This window comes from Molossus molossus, unplaced genomic scaffold (genome assembly GCF_014108415.1).
Source record: "Molossus molossus isolate mMolMol1 unplaced genomic scaffold, mMolMol1.p scaffold_m16_p_3, whole genome shotgun sequence".
Lineage (NCBI taxonomy): Eukaryota > Metazoa > Chordata > Mammalia > Chiroptera > Molossidae > Molossus > Molossus molossus.
The window spans coordinates 55,309,468-55,324,065 of NW_023425366.1; the positions used below are offsets into that span (position 1 = coordinate 55,309,468).

At 45.1% G+C, this 14,598-nt stretch overlaps 1 protein-coding gene across 4 annotated transcripts in view; it reads left to right on the forward strand.

Moving 5' to 3' along the window:
• The window catches only part of RASGRF2 (Ras protein specific guanine nucleotide releasing factor 2), a 188,318-nt gene that overhangs the window by 143,147 nt on the left and 30,573 nt on the right, over positions 1-14,598 (forward strand). For all 4 annotated transcript variants that reach the window (XM_036278551.1, XM_036278552.1, XM_036278553.1 and 1 more), the window contains exon 18: positions 10,132-10,238. In XM_036278551.1, the coding sequence (XP_036134444.1) occupies positions 10,132-10,238 (107 nt within the window). The remainder of the gene's footprint in view (positions 1-10,131; positions 10,239-14,598) is intronic.

Below are 14,598 nucleotides of genomic sequence, written 5' to 3' on the forward strand. Positions count from 1 at the left end.
GATTTGTTTGATGTTGCCCTCAGATGATGAGGTGATGGACCCAAAGCTGTTGGCATAAGGGACCAGGAATGAATCACTGATTAGTCAGCATTGTTAACCTAATTTCCTGGAGTAGAATTATACGGAGAGCTGCTCAGAGTCAAAGGTCTTTAAACGTCAGTGCACAATCAGATGGCGCTTTCTGTAAGTTTCAAAGTGGATACAGAATTTAAAACGAAGGGCTGCATTCTGACCCTCCACCTCTCTGCAGCCGCCTCTGGGGCCCAGGAGGAAAAGCAGAAGGCAGCCTGGCAAGTTCTGACGGTGTGGTCAAAGACACAGAGTAGGCAGCAACCAGCACAATAACTGGACACCTCCAGAATCAGACAGGCTCGGCGTGCGGACAGAGCGGAGCCCTTCTCTGGGGAGAGTCCGGAGTCAGGCTGCCCGAACTCACTTTAAGACTTCAGATCTCAAATCTCTGCCTCTGTCTTCACCTGGCCTCTTCCCTCCGAGTGTGTCTGTGTCCACATCCCCTCTTCTTTTTTATTTATTTTATTTTTTTCCTCACCTGAGGACATTTTTACATAGAGCAAGAGGGAGAGAGGGAGGAAGAGAGAGAGAGAAGCATGGACGTGAGAGAGACACATCGGCCTGCTGCCACCCACACGACCCCAACCGGGGTGGGGACAAACTGCAATAGAGGTACGTGCCCTTAGCAGGAACCAAACCTGGGTCTCTCTGGACTGCGGGCGGACGCTCTAACCGCTGAACCAAACCAGCCAGGGCCCCCCTCTTCTTATAGCAAATCATTGGATTTAGGATCCAGCCTAATTCATTTTGACATCTTCACTTGATTATATTTGCAAAGACCCTATTTCCCAAAATAAAGTAACATTGACAGGTTCTGAGTGGGCATACATTTTAGGGGACACTATTCAATTCAGAACAGACTTCCTTCCACACCTGATCTGTCAGCAAGCCTTAGCCCTTAGCCTCTCTGTCTCGAGCAGTTCTCATCAGCCCTGCCACAACCTTTGTCCAAACCTGCCCGGCCTGGATCGGCTGGGTTACTCTCTGCATCTAGCTGGTTACATCAGCTGGATCAGATGTGTCGCTCTCACATCGATGTTTCTCTCTTTCTCTCCCTCCCTCTCTCCCTCCCACTCTATCTGAAGATAAATGCAAAAATGTCCTCAGGTGAGGATTAAAAAACAAAGATACTTGTTGCTCTTGCTTGCTGGGTAATTTCATCTCCTGCGACCCCATGTTCACTGGGCTCCAGCCACACTGGGCTGCTTTCTGACCCTCAGTCATGCCGAGCTGTCTCTGGGCCTTTTCATTCACTGTTCTCCTGAAACATTCTTCCCCCAGACCTTCAGATAACCCCCTTTCAATGTTCAAGTCCCAACTCACATGTCTCCTGCTGAGAAAGGCCTTCTTCACCCGGCCTAGTGAAAGTGTTCTCTCTCACATTAGCCTCTTTACGCTCCGCATAGCTCTTCTCAACATCTGAATTTACCTCTGTATTGGTGTAGAGAGATTAATAGCACTACATTATATTTTTATTATTTGTCTCCCTTAGTAGAAGGCTGGTTCCTGTGAAGAGCCAATTAATTTCCCTTGTCCACGGTTGTGCCCCAGCTCCTACTACAATTATTGGCATGAAAACTCACAGTAAATATTTGTGTCTACTAAAATTTTGTGTTTTGTGTCTTCTACCCTCCCTCCAAAGGTATGCTTCATTTTTTAAATGATAAAATCGAACTATTTTTATATGTTAAAAACACTTTGTATAGATTGTTGTATATTAACAGTTGAGGGCCTGTTTTCCTAACTTCTCCCCAACCATCTATAAAATTTTCTGCTTTAGTTTCTTCAGAATATCTCAAATAATGTGGCCACCCCCACCCCGACCCTAGTACGTGGATATACAGGTGCATGCTTATTCATAACTTTATATACCCCCTCCTGGATAAGAAGCAATCATTCATCCTCCCCCACCCCCACAGAAAAGCATTTCTAGGTGTGTAGATTTCTGTAGAAAAATATATATCAGGATTTTAAAAATTATTATTTTGGTCTGTGGAGAAAACTTACCTAATGGCAAGGATATGAACATTGTTTTGCATCAGACTGAGTAGCATCTTACCCAGAAGAGGTAGTGAGTTGCCCATCAGAGGATTCTAACTAATGTACAGAAAAATATTTCTCTCTTTCTTTTTCAGATAGTTGGTTATAAAGTTGGACAGAAAACTATCAGGAAATTTTAAATTTGTTCTTTCTTTTTGGTGTTCTTCATGTTAGCCATTTCTAGAGCATTCTCTATTTTCAAAGACCTCTTTAGGTAAGACTGGTTTTGCTATCAAGAAATTATGACCAAGAGTATTAGATATTTGGTGTTTTAAAATATATTGCTATAGCCCTGGCTGGTTTTTCTCAGTGGTTAGAACATTGGCCCCCAGACCAAAGAGTCTTGGGTTTGATTTTCAGTCAAGGGCATGTACCTTGGTTGCAGGTTTGATCCCTGGCCCCAGTCAGGGTCATGCAGGAGGCAACCAATTGATGTGTCTCTTTCACATCAATGTTTTTCTCTCTCTCCCTTCTTCCCTCTCAATCTCAAAATCAATGGGAAAATATCCTCAGGTGAGGATTAAATAAATAAATAAAATAGATTGCTATATTTTAGTTTTCAAACTGGTTCAAGTTATTGTCTCCCACAAACCTTTGTCACCTTTAAGTTTCTAGCCTATTTCTTTCCTTCTGGCCTCATAAATTTTCTTGACCAGTCAGTTAGACTTGCTTATACTGTACTTGACTTCTCCTCAGCCCCTCAGGTGCGCACCTTCTGTTGGGCCCATCACGTCGCCCTCCGCCCTGGCCGTGTGCTGTCACACTCCGCCCCTGAGACCTGCCGGCAGGGCTGTGGGGGCTGGACATCCTACAGCAGGCAACGGGGGCTGCCTGACCCCTGTGAGCAGCCTCTCGGGCAGGTGTTTCAGTGGGAAGAGCCTGGGTTTTAGAACTGAATGATCTGGACAGAAATTCTGGCTCTGCTTTCACTTCCTGCGACCTTAGGTGGCTGTCGAATTCTCTGAGCCTTTCTCCTCTGTAAAAGCAAGAACTGTGTTTTATGGAATTGTGGGAATTGAAAGAAGAAACATACCAAGGTTAGCAATACGTTTTATTTTAAACTCAGTGCAAAGTCCTTCCTTCAGGAATCTAAGCAGAGTTCTGACGCCTGCAGGCAGGGCGCCAAGCCCAGCTGCGAGCTGAGCCGGAGGCCTGGTGGGTCCACCTGCCTCCTATTTGCGACGGGAGGGCAGGGAGGGGGCGGGCAGGGCTGGTTATCGGCTTTGCAACCCAAAGTGCACAAGGCTGGTCTCCCCACCCACTTGCTTAGCACTCTGAGCAAAGTACTTGACCCCTCGAAACCCTGGTCCTCACCTGTGGGACAGAGCCAGCCTGCCTGTCTACCGCATGCTAATTCCACGAAACTGCACCAACCTGACTTCGCACCTGGGAGACGGGCCCTCAGCTCTCGGGGCTCAGAACCCATGGCTGCCTTTCTCCATCCAGAACCTGCAGACGGACTTCACAGACCCCGGGAACTTCAGGAGGTGTCCGTGGAGTCCCGCGGAGAATCCCTGTCACATCCTACAAGGATGCCCTGCAATTCTCCAGTTTAGAGCCCTCCCGTTACCCCAGCCCCCTCGGGATAAAGTCGGAAATCCTTAGCAGGACACACAGGCCTTGTTAGAGCTCAGACCCCACGGGAAATGGCAGTTCCAGGAGTGAGCAGTGTCCCCAGGCTCTGGGCATACTCAGGAGGGACCCCACCCAGGAGATGCGGATTCTTCGTCCTCCTTCAGGGCCCAGCCTCCCTTTTGTCCAAGACTGAGCGGCTGCCCTTCCCTGTGCTCGGTGCCCTCAGCACTGACACTCTGTACAGGTTAACAAACGGGAAGTCACTTTAGGTGAATATCGGAAGGTCCCGGGCCCCACAGAGCACCGCCTCCTACCCACCTGCTCTGGCAAGTTTGCCGGCGGGGCTCCCCCAGTTGACTACACCCTGTCCCCGCAGCCATTCTTCTTGGACCCGCCTTACCGTCTTCTTTGAGCCCACACCTGGCCTGAGTAAATGGGTTCCCAAATTGTTGGGCACTCGGCCACCCAGCTAAGGATTATACTTGCTGTTCTTTCAAACAGATGTGGCCATAGAATAAAAGCCGGCAATGGCAGGTGCCCAGGTGTCCTTGGCTGTTGATCTCTGGATCTGTCCTGAGACCGGCCTCTGGTACAAGTCTTCGCTCAGATGCCTTGTCCTCAGCAGCTGTATCGAAAGTCGAAAGCTTCCTACCACCTCCCAGCCCGTTTCTCATGCTCTGTGTTTGTTCTGATATCACTTTTTCTCCATCTAGTACAGGATTTGTTGCTATGTTATTGTTCTCCCCCACTCCCATCTCTTCTCTTTGGAGACACCTAATTTCTCCAAGCCCAGCCTAAAAGTGGATATATGTGATGCAGAAACATCCAGTCCTTAGACAAGCACAGGCTCTCCAGAGGGGCCGTGCCGTGTTAACACCTCTGTCCACCCTCCCAGCCCAGGGCCACCAGCTCTTCCCAGCCACACTGTGCAGCAGGTGCTACCTCTGCCGGGCGGCTCCAGGCCAGACTTCCGTTCATCTCTTCGAGTTTATCTCCACTTGCTCTTGACAATGATCTTCACTTGACCAAACTTTAGTTAAGCCTTTGAACCATCTCCTAGGCCCATCGGTACATTTTTCTTGTAAAATCCAGTTTTAGTAAGCACCCTGCTGAGTTAGTTCACTCTCCTCCTTCCCCAATATCTGATCAGGTTCCTCCCGCTTCCGCTCATGTCTGGCCACCTGCTGCCCTCAGCGAGAACCCTGGTAGTTGGGTTAGTCAGAACCCCACCCCTGTGGTTCCCTCAGTGATTTTCTGTCACTGACCCACCTGCTGCTGGGCTGTTACTTCTCAGATGCCCACATTGTATTCAGTGTGAGCCCCCCCCCCCACACACACACTGTAATATCCACTCAGGGGTCCTTGAACCTGTGGGGATGGTCCTGGATAGAGTCCGCCTTGATGCCTGTTTTTTTTTTTTTTAAAAATAATCTAAGCAGCACACATCTTAAAAAATCCGTAAGAACAATTCAGCCGGCAGGTACTGATTTACTTGAAAGCTGGAAGCAAAGGAAAGATACTGGTTTTGCCATCCTTCATGTATTTTTCATAACAAAAAATGACGAACCTGCTGAGCTTCTTTCTCTGTCTAGAAGGATGTGTTTTTATTTTGTTGTAGTTAATTACAAGTAGAGAAAACTCTCAGAATGACCAGAGTAAGAAGGAGAACTTAAAAACTGAAGATAAGGACACACTCATAGAAAGGTAAAAAAGAAAACAAAAGGCAAAAATCAGTACAGCATCGGTTCATTGCTCATTACTGTCTTCGGGACCACTCTTCAACATTTGCTCACATCACTGGAAGAATAAGATGAAAATTTCCTTCCTTTTCTCTGTCTTTAAACTTTCTTGCCTCCCCCCAAACTATTGTATCCTAAGTTCTGCTTGTGATAGATTTCAAAGACGTAGTCTTCATGGTGGTATGGGGAAAGAATGGCCTTAGTTCAGTTATATGGCATCTGCAGACAACTTTTGAATTGTTTCCATTGGGTGCGACGTAATTTTTGTTATGAAAAATACCTGCTGAGTGTCTGTGTGCAAAGCTCGGGGCCTACAAAGGTGCTTGAGGTAAAACCCCTTCACCGTGGAGTATGGTTTAATGAGAGAGGTGGTGTATCTGCCCGTTGCTGTAAGGGTAGGATGACTCGCATGGTGTCTGGGGGAAGGACCATGAGGTTGCATCTCCTTAAATTCACATGTATGGTGATTTGGTTCTTATCACTTTCCCTCATGGCTTTTGTTGCCCAAATTAGCCAGTTTGACCAGTGTCTGGTCAGTTTCCAAGAGCATTTTTGAACCCCTTGTATGGCAGAAGGTGATGAGCCCTGGAGAACAAAGGGGTGTTTATGAACCTTACAAAACTGTGATCTACATTAAAAAAGTTAAAAAATAAGGTAGTTAGAAACAGTTACGAAGAACATCCAAGCAGTAGAATCAAATCCTAACCTAAATGATAATAGAGGTTGGGATTTGAATTTCTGAAACTATTGGAAACTTTATAAAGAAAACCTCCTAAGTGGACTTTTTATGTGTGACACTAAATGATTTAGAGAGCAGAAGTAAGTTCCTGTCTTTCTTTCCTGTCTTTCAAAGTCAACTTCCCTCTCCACCCTCCCCTGACACAGACACAAGAGACCAGTGGTGGCAAATGCTTTTTTTCCCCCCTAAAATACTTTAAAGGCATAGCAGCTGTCTTAAAATTACTTTTCTCTCTTAACATTTCACTTTGATTTCCATCTTTGAGTGCCTTTCTCATTCCCACCTCTCATCCTTTCTGTTCTTGTCTCACTAGCCATTTTTATAGTTATACATGTGGGTGGGGAGCTGTTCCATCCCACTTTTTCAGTATTTTAAGAGATTTTGACATCCTCCAGAAAAAATGCTGACTCATTATATCCCAGCTCTCCAGTTGAGGCCTCTACTCTAATTCAATTAATTAATATACTTTCCCCATTTCCCATCCTCTTCATCTGCCTGTCCCTTATAGATAACATATATATTCTCACCAACTGCTTCAAAGTAAGTTCTGCCATTATCACAGTTTGTCTAAGTGTGGTTTTCATTTATTTATCTGGCTTGGGATTCATTGGGAGTCTGAAGATTCATATCTTTCATCAGGTCTGAAAAACCCTTTTCTTACATTGCCTCTCTCTGGTTGCTTTTTTTCTGACACATTACTAGACTTATGTTGAAAATTCTTTTCCTCTATGTTTTTTAACCCCTCTTTTCTATTTTCTTTCTCTTTAGCTCTTTATACTGCGTTCGGATCATTTTCTCTGATCTATTTTTCAGATTCTTTCTAGTTTGCTCTTTCTTTATTCAACTAGGTCTAATCTGTGTTTATGTATCTGTTGGGTTTTAAATTTCAAGTTGTCTATTTTTTAATAATAATTTAAAAAGTGATTTTATTAATTTTAAGAAGTTTTATGGGGTTCTTGTAAAATCTGACTTTTAAAATACTTCTCTTTTTTCCTCGTGTTTTCAATTTCCACTTTATATCTTTAGTCTTTGTAAGCATTCTAATTTCAATTCTCACAGTTCTGGTACCTGAAATTCTTGGGTGGTGGTAGGGTATAGGGAGTTCTTGATCCCTGTGTCTACTGATCCTTTTTCATGGTGGATAATTTGTGTGTTTTGTAGTTTTGAATTGTGAGTTTTTCTTTAGGGGCTTTCTCAGTGGTAATTCAGTACAGGCTGAGGTTGAATGTGTGTCCCTTCAGAGAGTTTTTGTGTGTGCTTTTGTCAGGGGCCCCATGACTATCACTGACCTGGGCCACTTTCTATTTTAACTTCTCACCTGAGCCTAAAGATTCATGTCTTTCATGAAGTCTGAAAAACCCTTTTCTTGCATTGCCTTTCTCTGCTTTTTTGCTCTTTTTCTGACACATTACTAGACCTATGTTGAAAAGTCTCTTAGCCCCTCTTTTAAGGGGAAAACCACATGAGAATGCTTCAATCTGAGCTTCAAGCCTACATGAGATGGGCCAGTGCTTATCAATTCTCAGGGAGGTTTTTTCTCAGCCCCATTGAGATCCAGGCTGAGGCAGACAAATATTTTAACAGTCTTCTTTTGCAGGTCAGAGAATTTTCATTGCTAGTCCACTATTTTACAGAGAGAGTGATCTTTTTAAAGTTCCAGCTTTATATGGGAATCTGTTTCTATTCCCTCACCTGTACTGCATAAAGGCCCTGGGGCTTCTTCTGATCCATGTGGATGTGAAAATTTAAATATTGGGTCACCAAGACTAGTTTCTGCCTCCTCTGAGGCCAACCAGTATTAGTTCAGAGCTTAATTCTGGTTTTCTGATCTCTCTGTTTTTGACTCTGGGAAATTTCTTCTTTTCTTGAGAACTTAGCTATGCATTTAAACATATATTTATTATACTTTACCTAATTTTTAAAGTTTTTAATAGCAAAACATTTTTTCCAAGATATCTAGATTGCCAAGAACATATCATCATCATCATCATCATCATCATCACTCTCTGGCAGTGCCCACCAGTGGGTGGAAGGTGTTTGTCTACGTTCAAAGAGGCGTATGGAGAAGGGGACTCTGCCCTTTAGAAGCTCATAGACTTTTTTTTTCTAACTCACTGATAAGCTCTGAGAACTGTTCATTCGGTCTTTTACTCAATCATCCTACATTCATATAATATTCAATAAGTACTTAGTCAGTTTCTATCATCCAGGCTTTCATTCATTTGTTTGGCAAATATATATTGTGTAACAGAATCTGCTACATGCAGGACATGTGCTCATGCTCAGCAAAAACATGCCTGACCCCTGTCATTGAGGAGGACACAAAGATCAGTCAGATAGTTACATAGATTAATATAAAATTGCAAATGTGCCAGAAAGTGCATGTGTGTTGTGCTGGGACACGTGCACTGGGGGACTTGTTCAACTCAGGCAAAGGGGGCTTATCTGAGGAAGCGAAGTAAGAAGCAAGCGTGGCTTTCACAGAGAACAGCTTTGAGGAGGCGAATGACAGTGGAGAGCAGTGGGAGGCCATTGCAGCAGACCAGAGGGGAGGTGCTGGTAGCTCAGCTCCTTTTGGCTTGTAGATAGGAAGATTAATTAGCAGGTAAAGTTATCAGGAAGGAGCAGAGAGATGGGCCAAGAACAATTCCGAAGTTGTAAGCTTCTCTAACTGAATGGCTGGTGGTGTTCCTTTATCAAAATAAGGAACGCTGGAAGAAGACAGGTTTGGTGGAAAGGCCTTGAGTGTTTCCTTTGGACATACTGAGTTTGAAGCATTTGAAACATCTAAGAGGAAAATTTCAAGAGGAAGTTGGATATATGGATCTGGAGCTTAGAAAGGGGATCTGGGATATAAACATGTGAGTAATTTGCTTATAGGTGATCATTAGATGAGATTTCTATGGAGAGATTATAGATATCCCTGGAATACAGGGACATGGAGGGTACTGGTGATTAATGGCAGATGTTATGGTGGTGAGATTGGGGGAGAAGCTTGGAGTAGGAGATGGGGAAATAGAGAATCAGTAATTGTAGACAACTTTCAAGAAGTTTGCCAGTGAAGTTATGCAAGGCTTGAATTCATTTGAAAGAAGATGCATAACTAATTAATTATGGTTAATTACTATTGGAAGGCAGAATCTTTTAAAATAGTAGAAAAATATTAAAATAGTTTCTTGATAGTGAAAAGATAGCTAAGATGGAGACATGGGCTGGCACAGAGGACTCAAAGACACTGAACCAGTATTGAATTGTAATAATAGATAATATTTATTGAGCTCTTACTATTGTTTCAGGTGCTATTCTAAATGCTTAACATATATTAAATAACTTAATCTCCACAACTACTCTAGGAGGTAGGTACACTTATTATCACATGCAGGACATGAGGAAACTGGTCCCCAGAGAGGTGACGTAACTTGCAAGGTAGGAGAACAGGGATTTAATCCAGACAGGCTGTCTGTGGAGTATATGCTCCTAACCACTGTGCAACACTGCTTCTCAGTATGTGGGTGCACAGTGAAGTATTTGTATCATCTGGAAGCCAAGATATGGGCTCATCTATCTACAAGTATTGAGAATGTTATTGGTTATATAATCGGTTTGGGGCAAAAGTAGAAACTAATGCTGTCTCAAATACTTGTTAAAATTTCTTTTTGGCTTTATATGATAGAACAAGACAGGCAGAAATGGAAGTGTCTTTACACCAGCCTTAGCTTTAATCAGTGACCTTTGCTAAATATGTGTACATTATTCATTTAATTGCACCTGTAACTCTGGTGGGCTCACTTCTGAGGGTACACAGGTAAGTAAGCAGAGTTCACAAGTCTGAAGCCACTTGCACCTTTCTGCCAAAATGTGCCATTTGTGGGTTTCATTAACCAATGTTCTAAAATAAATGACTTTTTCCAGGTCCCTGGGGACTGGCTTTAACTAGAACATGCGTGTGTTTCTTTTCTTCCTAAGGATTTAGCAACACCGACAGAATATGCGACAAAGAGTTTATCATCCGCAGAACAGCCACCAATCGAGTACTGAATGTCCTCCGTCACTGGGTCTCAAAGCACGCACAGGTAATTCAGTGGCCTCATTAATTATTTTCAAGACTTTTTAAAAAAAATTAACTTTTAAGTCATTACACATGCATCATGCTTCCTGATTCTTTGGGGTTAGAGTTTGAAACCTTGACATTGGACAGTAAGAAGGGAAGAAATAAGAAGACACACATGCAGACCAAAGCAAACATGTGCGTACCGTCAAGGTCCACTGTTTCATCTCTACAAAGGACATGACCTGTGGGGGCTAGGGCCATGGCAGGGCCACTGTACTATGTCACCCAGGATTACTGTTCACAGGGACCTCTCTGTAAGTGGAGTTGTGCCAGCTCCTGTGGTGTCCACCAGAGGTAAACAGCAGGTCCCCCCCTCCAGTAAACAGCAGGTGCTCCCTGTAGGTAAGCAGAACCCTGGCCCCAAGCACTCTGGTATCTGGTCAGGTAGTGTTTTCTCAGCCTGATTCAAAGATGTTTTCGCCTAATGCTCTTTGATGTTCTGGCTCCCAGCATTCTGTTTTAAATTGGGTCACAGTGACAGGACACCTACCTATTACCTATTTGTGCATTTTCAGTGCAGGTTTGTAGAATTTATACCCATTTCATAAAATAAAGCAAGCCCTCTCCCCTTTGCTTCCTTGGTTCAAGGCATATATTGCTCTTTTCTCACCCACTGCCAAGTAATAGGGGGCTCCTGGACAGTGGCTGGTTCGCACCCTATAAGAATTTTGGAGAGAGTGAAGGTGGTCCTGAATGGCTCAGATCAGGACATGTGAAACATACACAATGTGAGTTAGCTAATGAGTAGAGAAAAAGAGAAAGAGGCAGTAGTTCCAGGTCTTACTTCATTGTATTCTCAGAGGCCATCGGGGGTCCTTGGTGATGACAGTCGATCAGACAGAGGCGCACAAGCACCAGGCTCCTGCGGTCCTGTGGTAGAAGAATTCACTAGTTGGGAGAGCGGGAGTTGGGCCTCACCACCAGTAAGCTCATACAAATTCTTAAATATCAATTACAATGAAAACAACACAGATAGATCATGAAATTTCAACTTACACGTCTTCAATAAAAATTGATCCTATGTGACTCAAATTCCAAGAACCATCCTTGGCTCCCTGGGAGGGTCTAGTCTCTCTTCTCTGAGATCTCAGTAAGCTTCCTGTCAATCCCTTTGCCGCTGCAGATAAAACATGGTGGTGAGGCTTATCCATATCTGACCATCCATTCTGTTCCTCTCTGTTTTTTTGTTTTGTTTTGTTTTTTACTTAGAGTCTTCACATCCGTGTCCTCAGAATGCACAGCAGGTTCAGTAGACCAGGCTGAGCAGATACAGCTCAGTTCTCGTCCCTGTCTCAGCCTATGAAACTTCATGCCAAGACTCACGGCCATAGCACACATCAAAGCCCGGGTGGACCTGGCCTCAGCGCCCCTCCCTTCTTCCAACCCTTCCTGCAAACTCCAACCTTTTTACCCTAGTGGCCTCCCTTCCCTGTTCACAGTCCCCAGTGCCCTCTTTTTCTGATCTCACAGAGGAATCCCTCGCAGTCCACACAGCACTCGTCACAGCCAGAAGAGTGCCACAGAGGAAAATATAATATGCCGGGGCTGTTTTATTCTTTGTAAAGGGAATTCATAGTTGAGAAGAAATGGGTGTATTGGATCCCTCGCTTGTAGTAGATTTTCAATAAGGGATGATCTTCTGATTTGATACTGCACTGTACACACATATATGCATACGTACGTACATACATACATAGAAGGCAATATTAGGTGAAGAGCACCAAGTCATTGGAATAGCAAATGGGTTAGTGAGAAAACAAGGCTCTCTTCATTCGGATTGTATCCTGGCGGTTTTTCGTTCTAACTCAAAAAACACCCTCGGCGTTAGAGTCCGCTGTGGATCGGACGGTCAGGCACTTTGCGGCTGCTCCTTCAGAGGTGCTCACACACAGGAAAGCACTTCTTCACCTCCAGGGAGAGGGGCCACCCTGGGGACTGCAGCCTCAGACCCTCCCTCCATCCAGCGCGCGCGGGGATGGTACAAATTGTTCAGGCATTCGGTCTTTTCTCCTGACATGATTATTGTATAAAATTTAGACCCTAATGTGCCAAAGGAAGCTCTTACCATTCACTCACGTGTCTCTTCTTACCTTCCCTGCACACGTGAGTGGATTTGGGGATCTGTGTTTGGTTTTCAGTCGTCCTGGTGTAACCCCCTCGTGTGCACCGGTCACCTTCTTCCTCCCAGTGACTTCTCCATCGCCCTCTCTGTGTAACCACACAACGTGCAGGAGGGACATTTTTTTTCTGGCTTCAGTGTCCTGGTTTCCCTTCTTCCTTTACTGACTTGCTTTTGGCCTCCCAGTCAGCCTTTGGGCTCCTCGAGGGCAGTCACAGCAAGTCAAGGAAGGCTCTTGGCAAGGGGTTGGTCCAGCAGTTCAAATACAGAGAGCTGGTGTCAGCTCGTGTTCCTAGGGGCCACACTGGGTGCCCTCCTCTGCCTGTGGGCACCGCCTGAACCGGGGAGTTCAGAGGGAGTGTGAGTGCGCCCCGACCTGGGGGCCCTAAGCAAGCTGACCACTCTGATGCTCACAGAAAGAGTAACAACCCAGCTGTGTCCAGGTGCATCCGGAGGCACTCACTCCATTAAAGGCCATGTTTAGCTATGGACGAGACGGCTGGTCCGAAACCTGGGCTGTGATCAAGCTCTGCCAATCACCCCCCTCGCTCTGGTTGTCTGTGGTTCCCGCGTCACAAGAGCAGGCTTCATTATCTGAGTCACTCTGTGCCAGTCGAGTCCACTTAATGAAAAATGTAACATTTGTGTGGCATCCTGATTATTTTGAATTAGCGGCTTTAAAAAAAAGAGTAGGAAATTGTACTCATTTAGAAAATTCAGCCCAACATGGTAATGAACCAGGGACAGTTCTCCCGGGGACACCACTCCGATGATTGAAAACGGAAAAGCCACAATGAAGCAGCAGGGTGTAGATCCATCCCCAAGTAATTCGAGAATCGAGTCTGCCACAAAGTATTGCGAACCATGTACTCATTTCTCATTTCTTATCAGAGGTAAGTAACACTGGCAGATACTACCCTGTACTTAATCCAGGAGAAACAAAAAGTTGCAGAGATGCAAGTGTTGGTTCTCCTTCGATGTCACACTCAACTCCCTCCACCCCAGTGTGGTGCTGGAATGCCATTGCTCTTTCTAGAACCTTCTAGCTTTTTGTTTAGTAACTAAGCAAGAATGTTTCTTTTTCTTTCTGATTCTAAAACTGCGCACTGGTTAATATATTCTGCCCATTTCTCCTCATGCTGTGTTACATTTCGTGTTGAAAGCGAAGCCATGAGGCCAAGCTGGGTTCCTCCCACATGCCTGTCTATGAACAGCAAGAGCGGCAGCCCAGAGTTGGGGGGCCTGTGTTTTTGTTCCAGCTCGTCCACTGTGTCTTCTCTGGCACCCTGAGCTGGTCACTTGGCCTCTCTGGGTGTTAATTTTCTCTTCTGAAAACGAGAACAACCATCCCCCTCGGACCTCCCGCAAGGATGCGGTGAGAGTTAAAAGCTATGTTGAACTGGAAAGCATGGACGGCGTGGAGTACAATACAGATATGTATGACTACATCCCTCCAGCTTCCACATTTCATCTCCCTACCACAAGTCAGGGGGCTCCGTGCAGACGGGGCCCATCCCCTTCATCTTCGTCTCCTTTCACAGGGTTCTGCAGTGTTGGGCTCATGGTCATAGTTGTCACACTGGGTTTACATTTTAATGTTGCTGTTGTTCATTCTCTTGGGGAGGTCATTTTCCAGTCAGCTGAGAAGGAGACTGTCACCACTAATGGAGCAGAAATCAGGGCTGCGTGTGTGGAGAATCCAAGCTGAGGAAGGGTGTGTATGGTCCACACATTTCTTGGGTGTCTCCTGCTGGGAGGCTGATGTGTCATTTGCACGATTCCAGATGCCAAGGCATCTGCCGTCTTCAGAACAGCTGAGCTTGTGGCCAGAGGCCCCTGTGACTGCTTTTGTCTTCTGTGCACAGACGGGTGGGGGAGGGTTCGAGGCTGGCTGTGGACAGTTCAGATCTGTGTTCAAGTCTCTGTCGAAGGCCTTGTATGTGTAATCTATAGCAACTTCGGTTTTCCTGACTTGTCATATTGACCAGTGAATTCTGGGAAGATGCTCTGTCCACTTATTTGAGGAACTGCGCAGACCCCGAGCGGCCCTGATGGAGGGGCCCGCGCTGTGTCCGCAGGTCTGACTCACTCATCAGACTCCGGCTTCCATCTGAACAAGTGGCCGAGATGCACAGCCACTCACGTTCTTTTTTTTTTAATCCTCACCCAAGGTCATTTTTCCATTTTTTGTTCAAATAGAGTA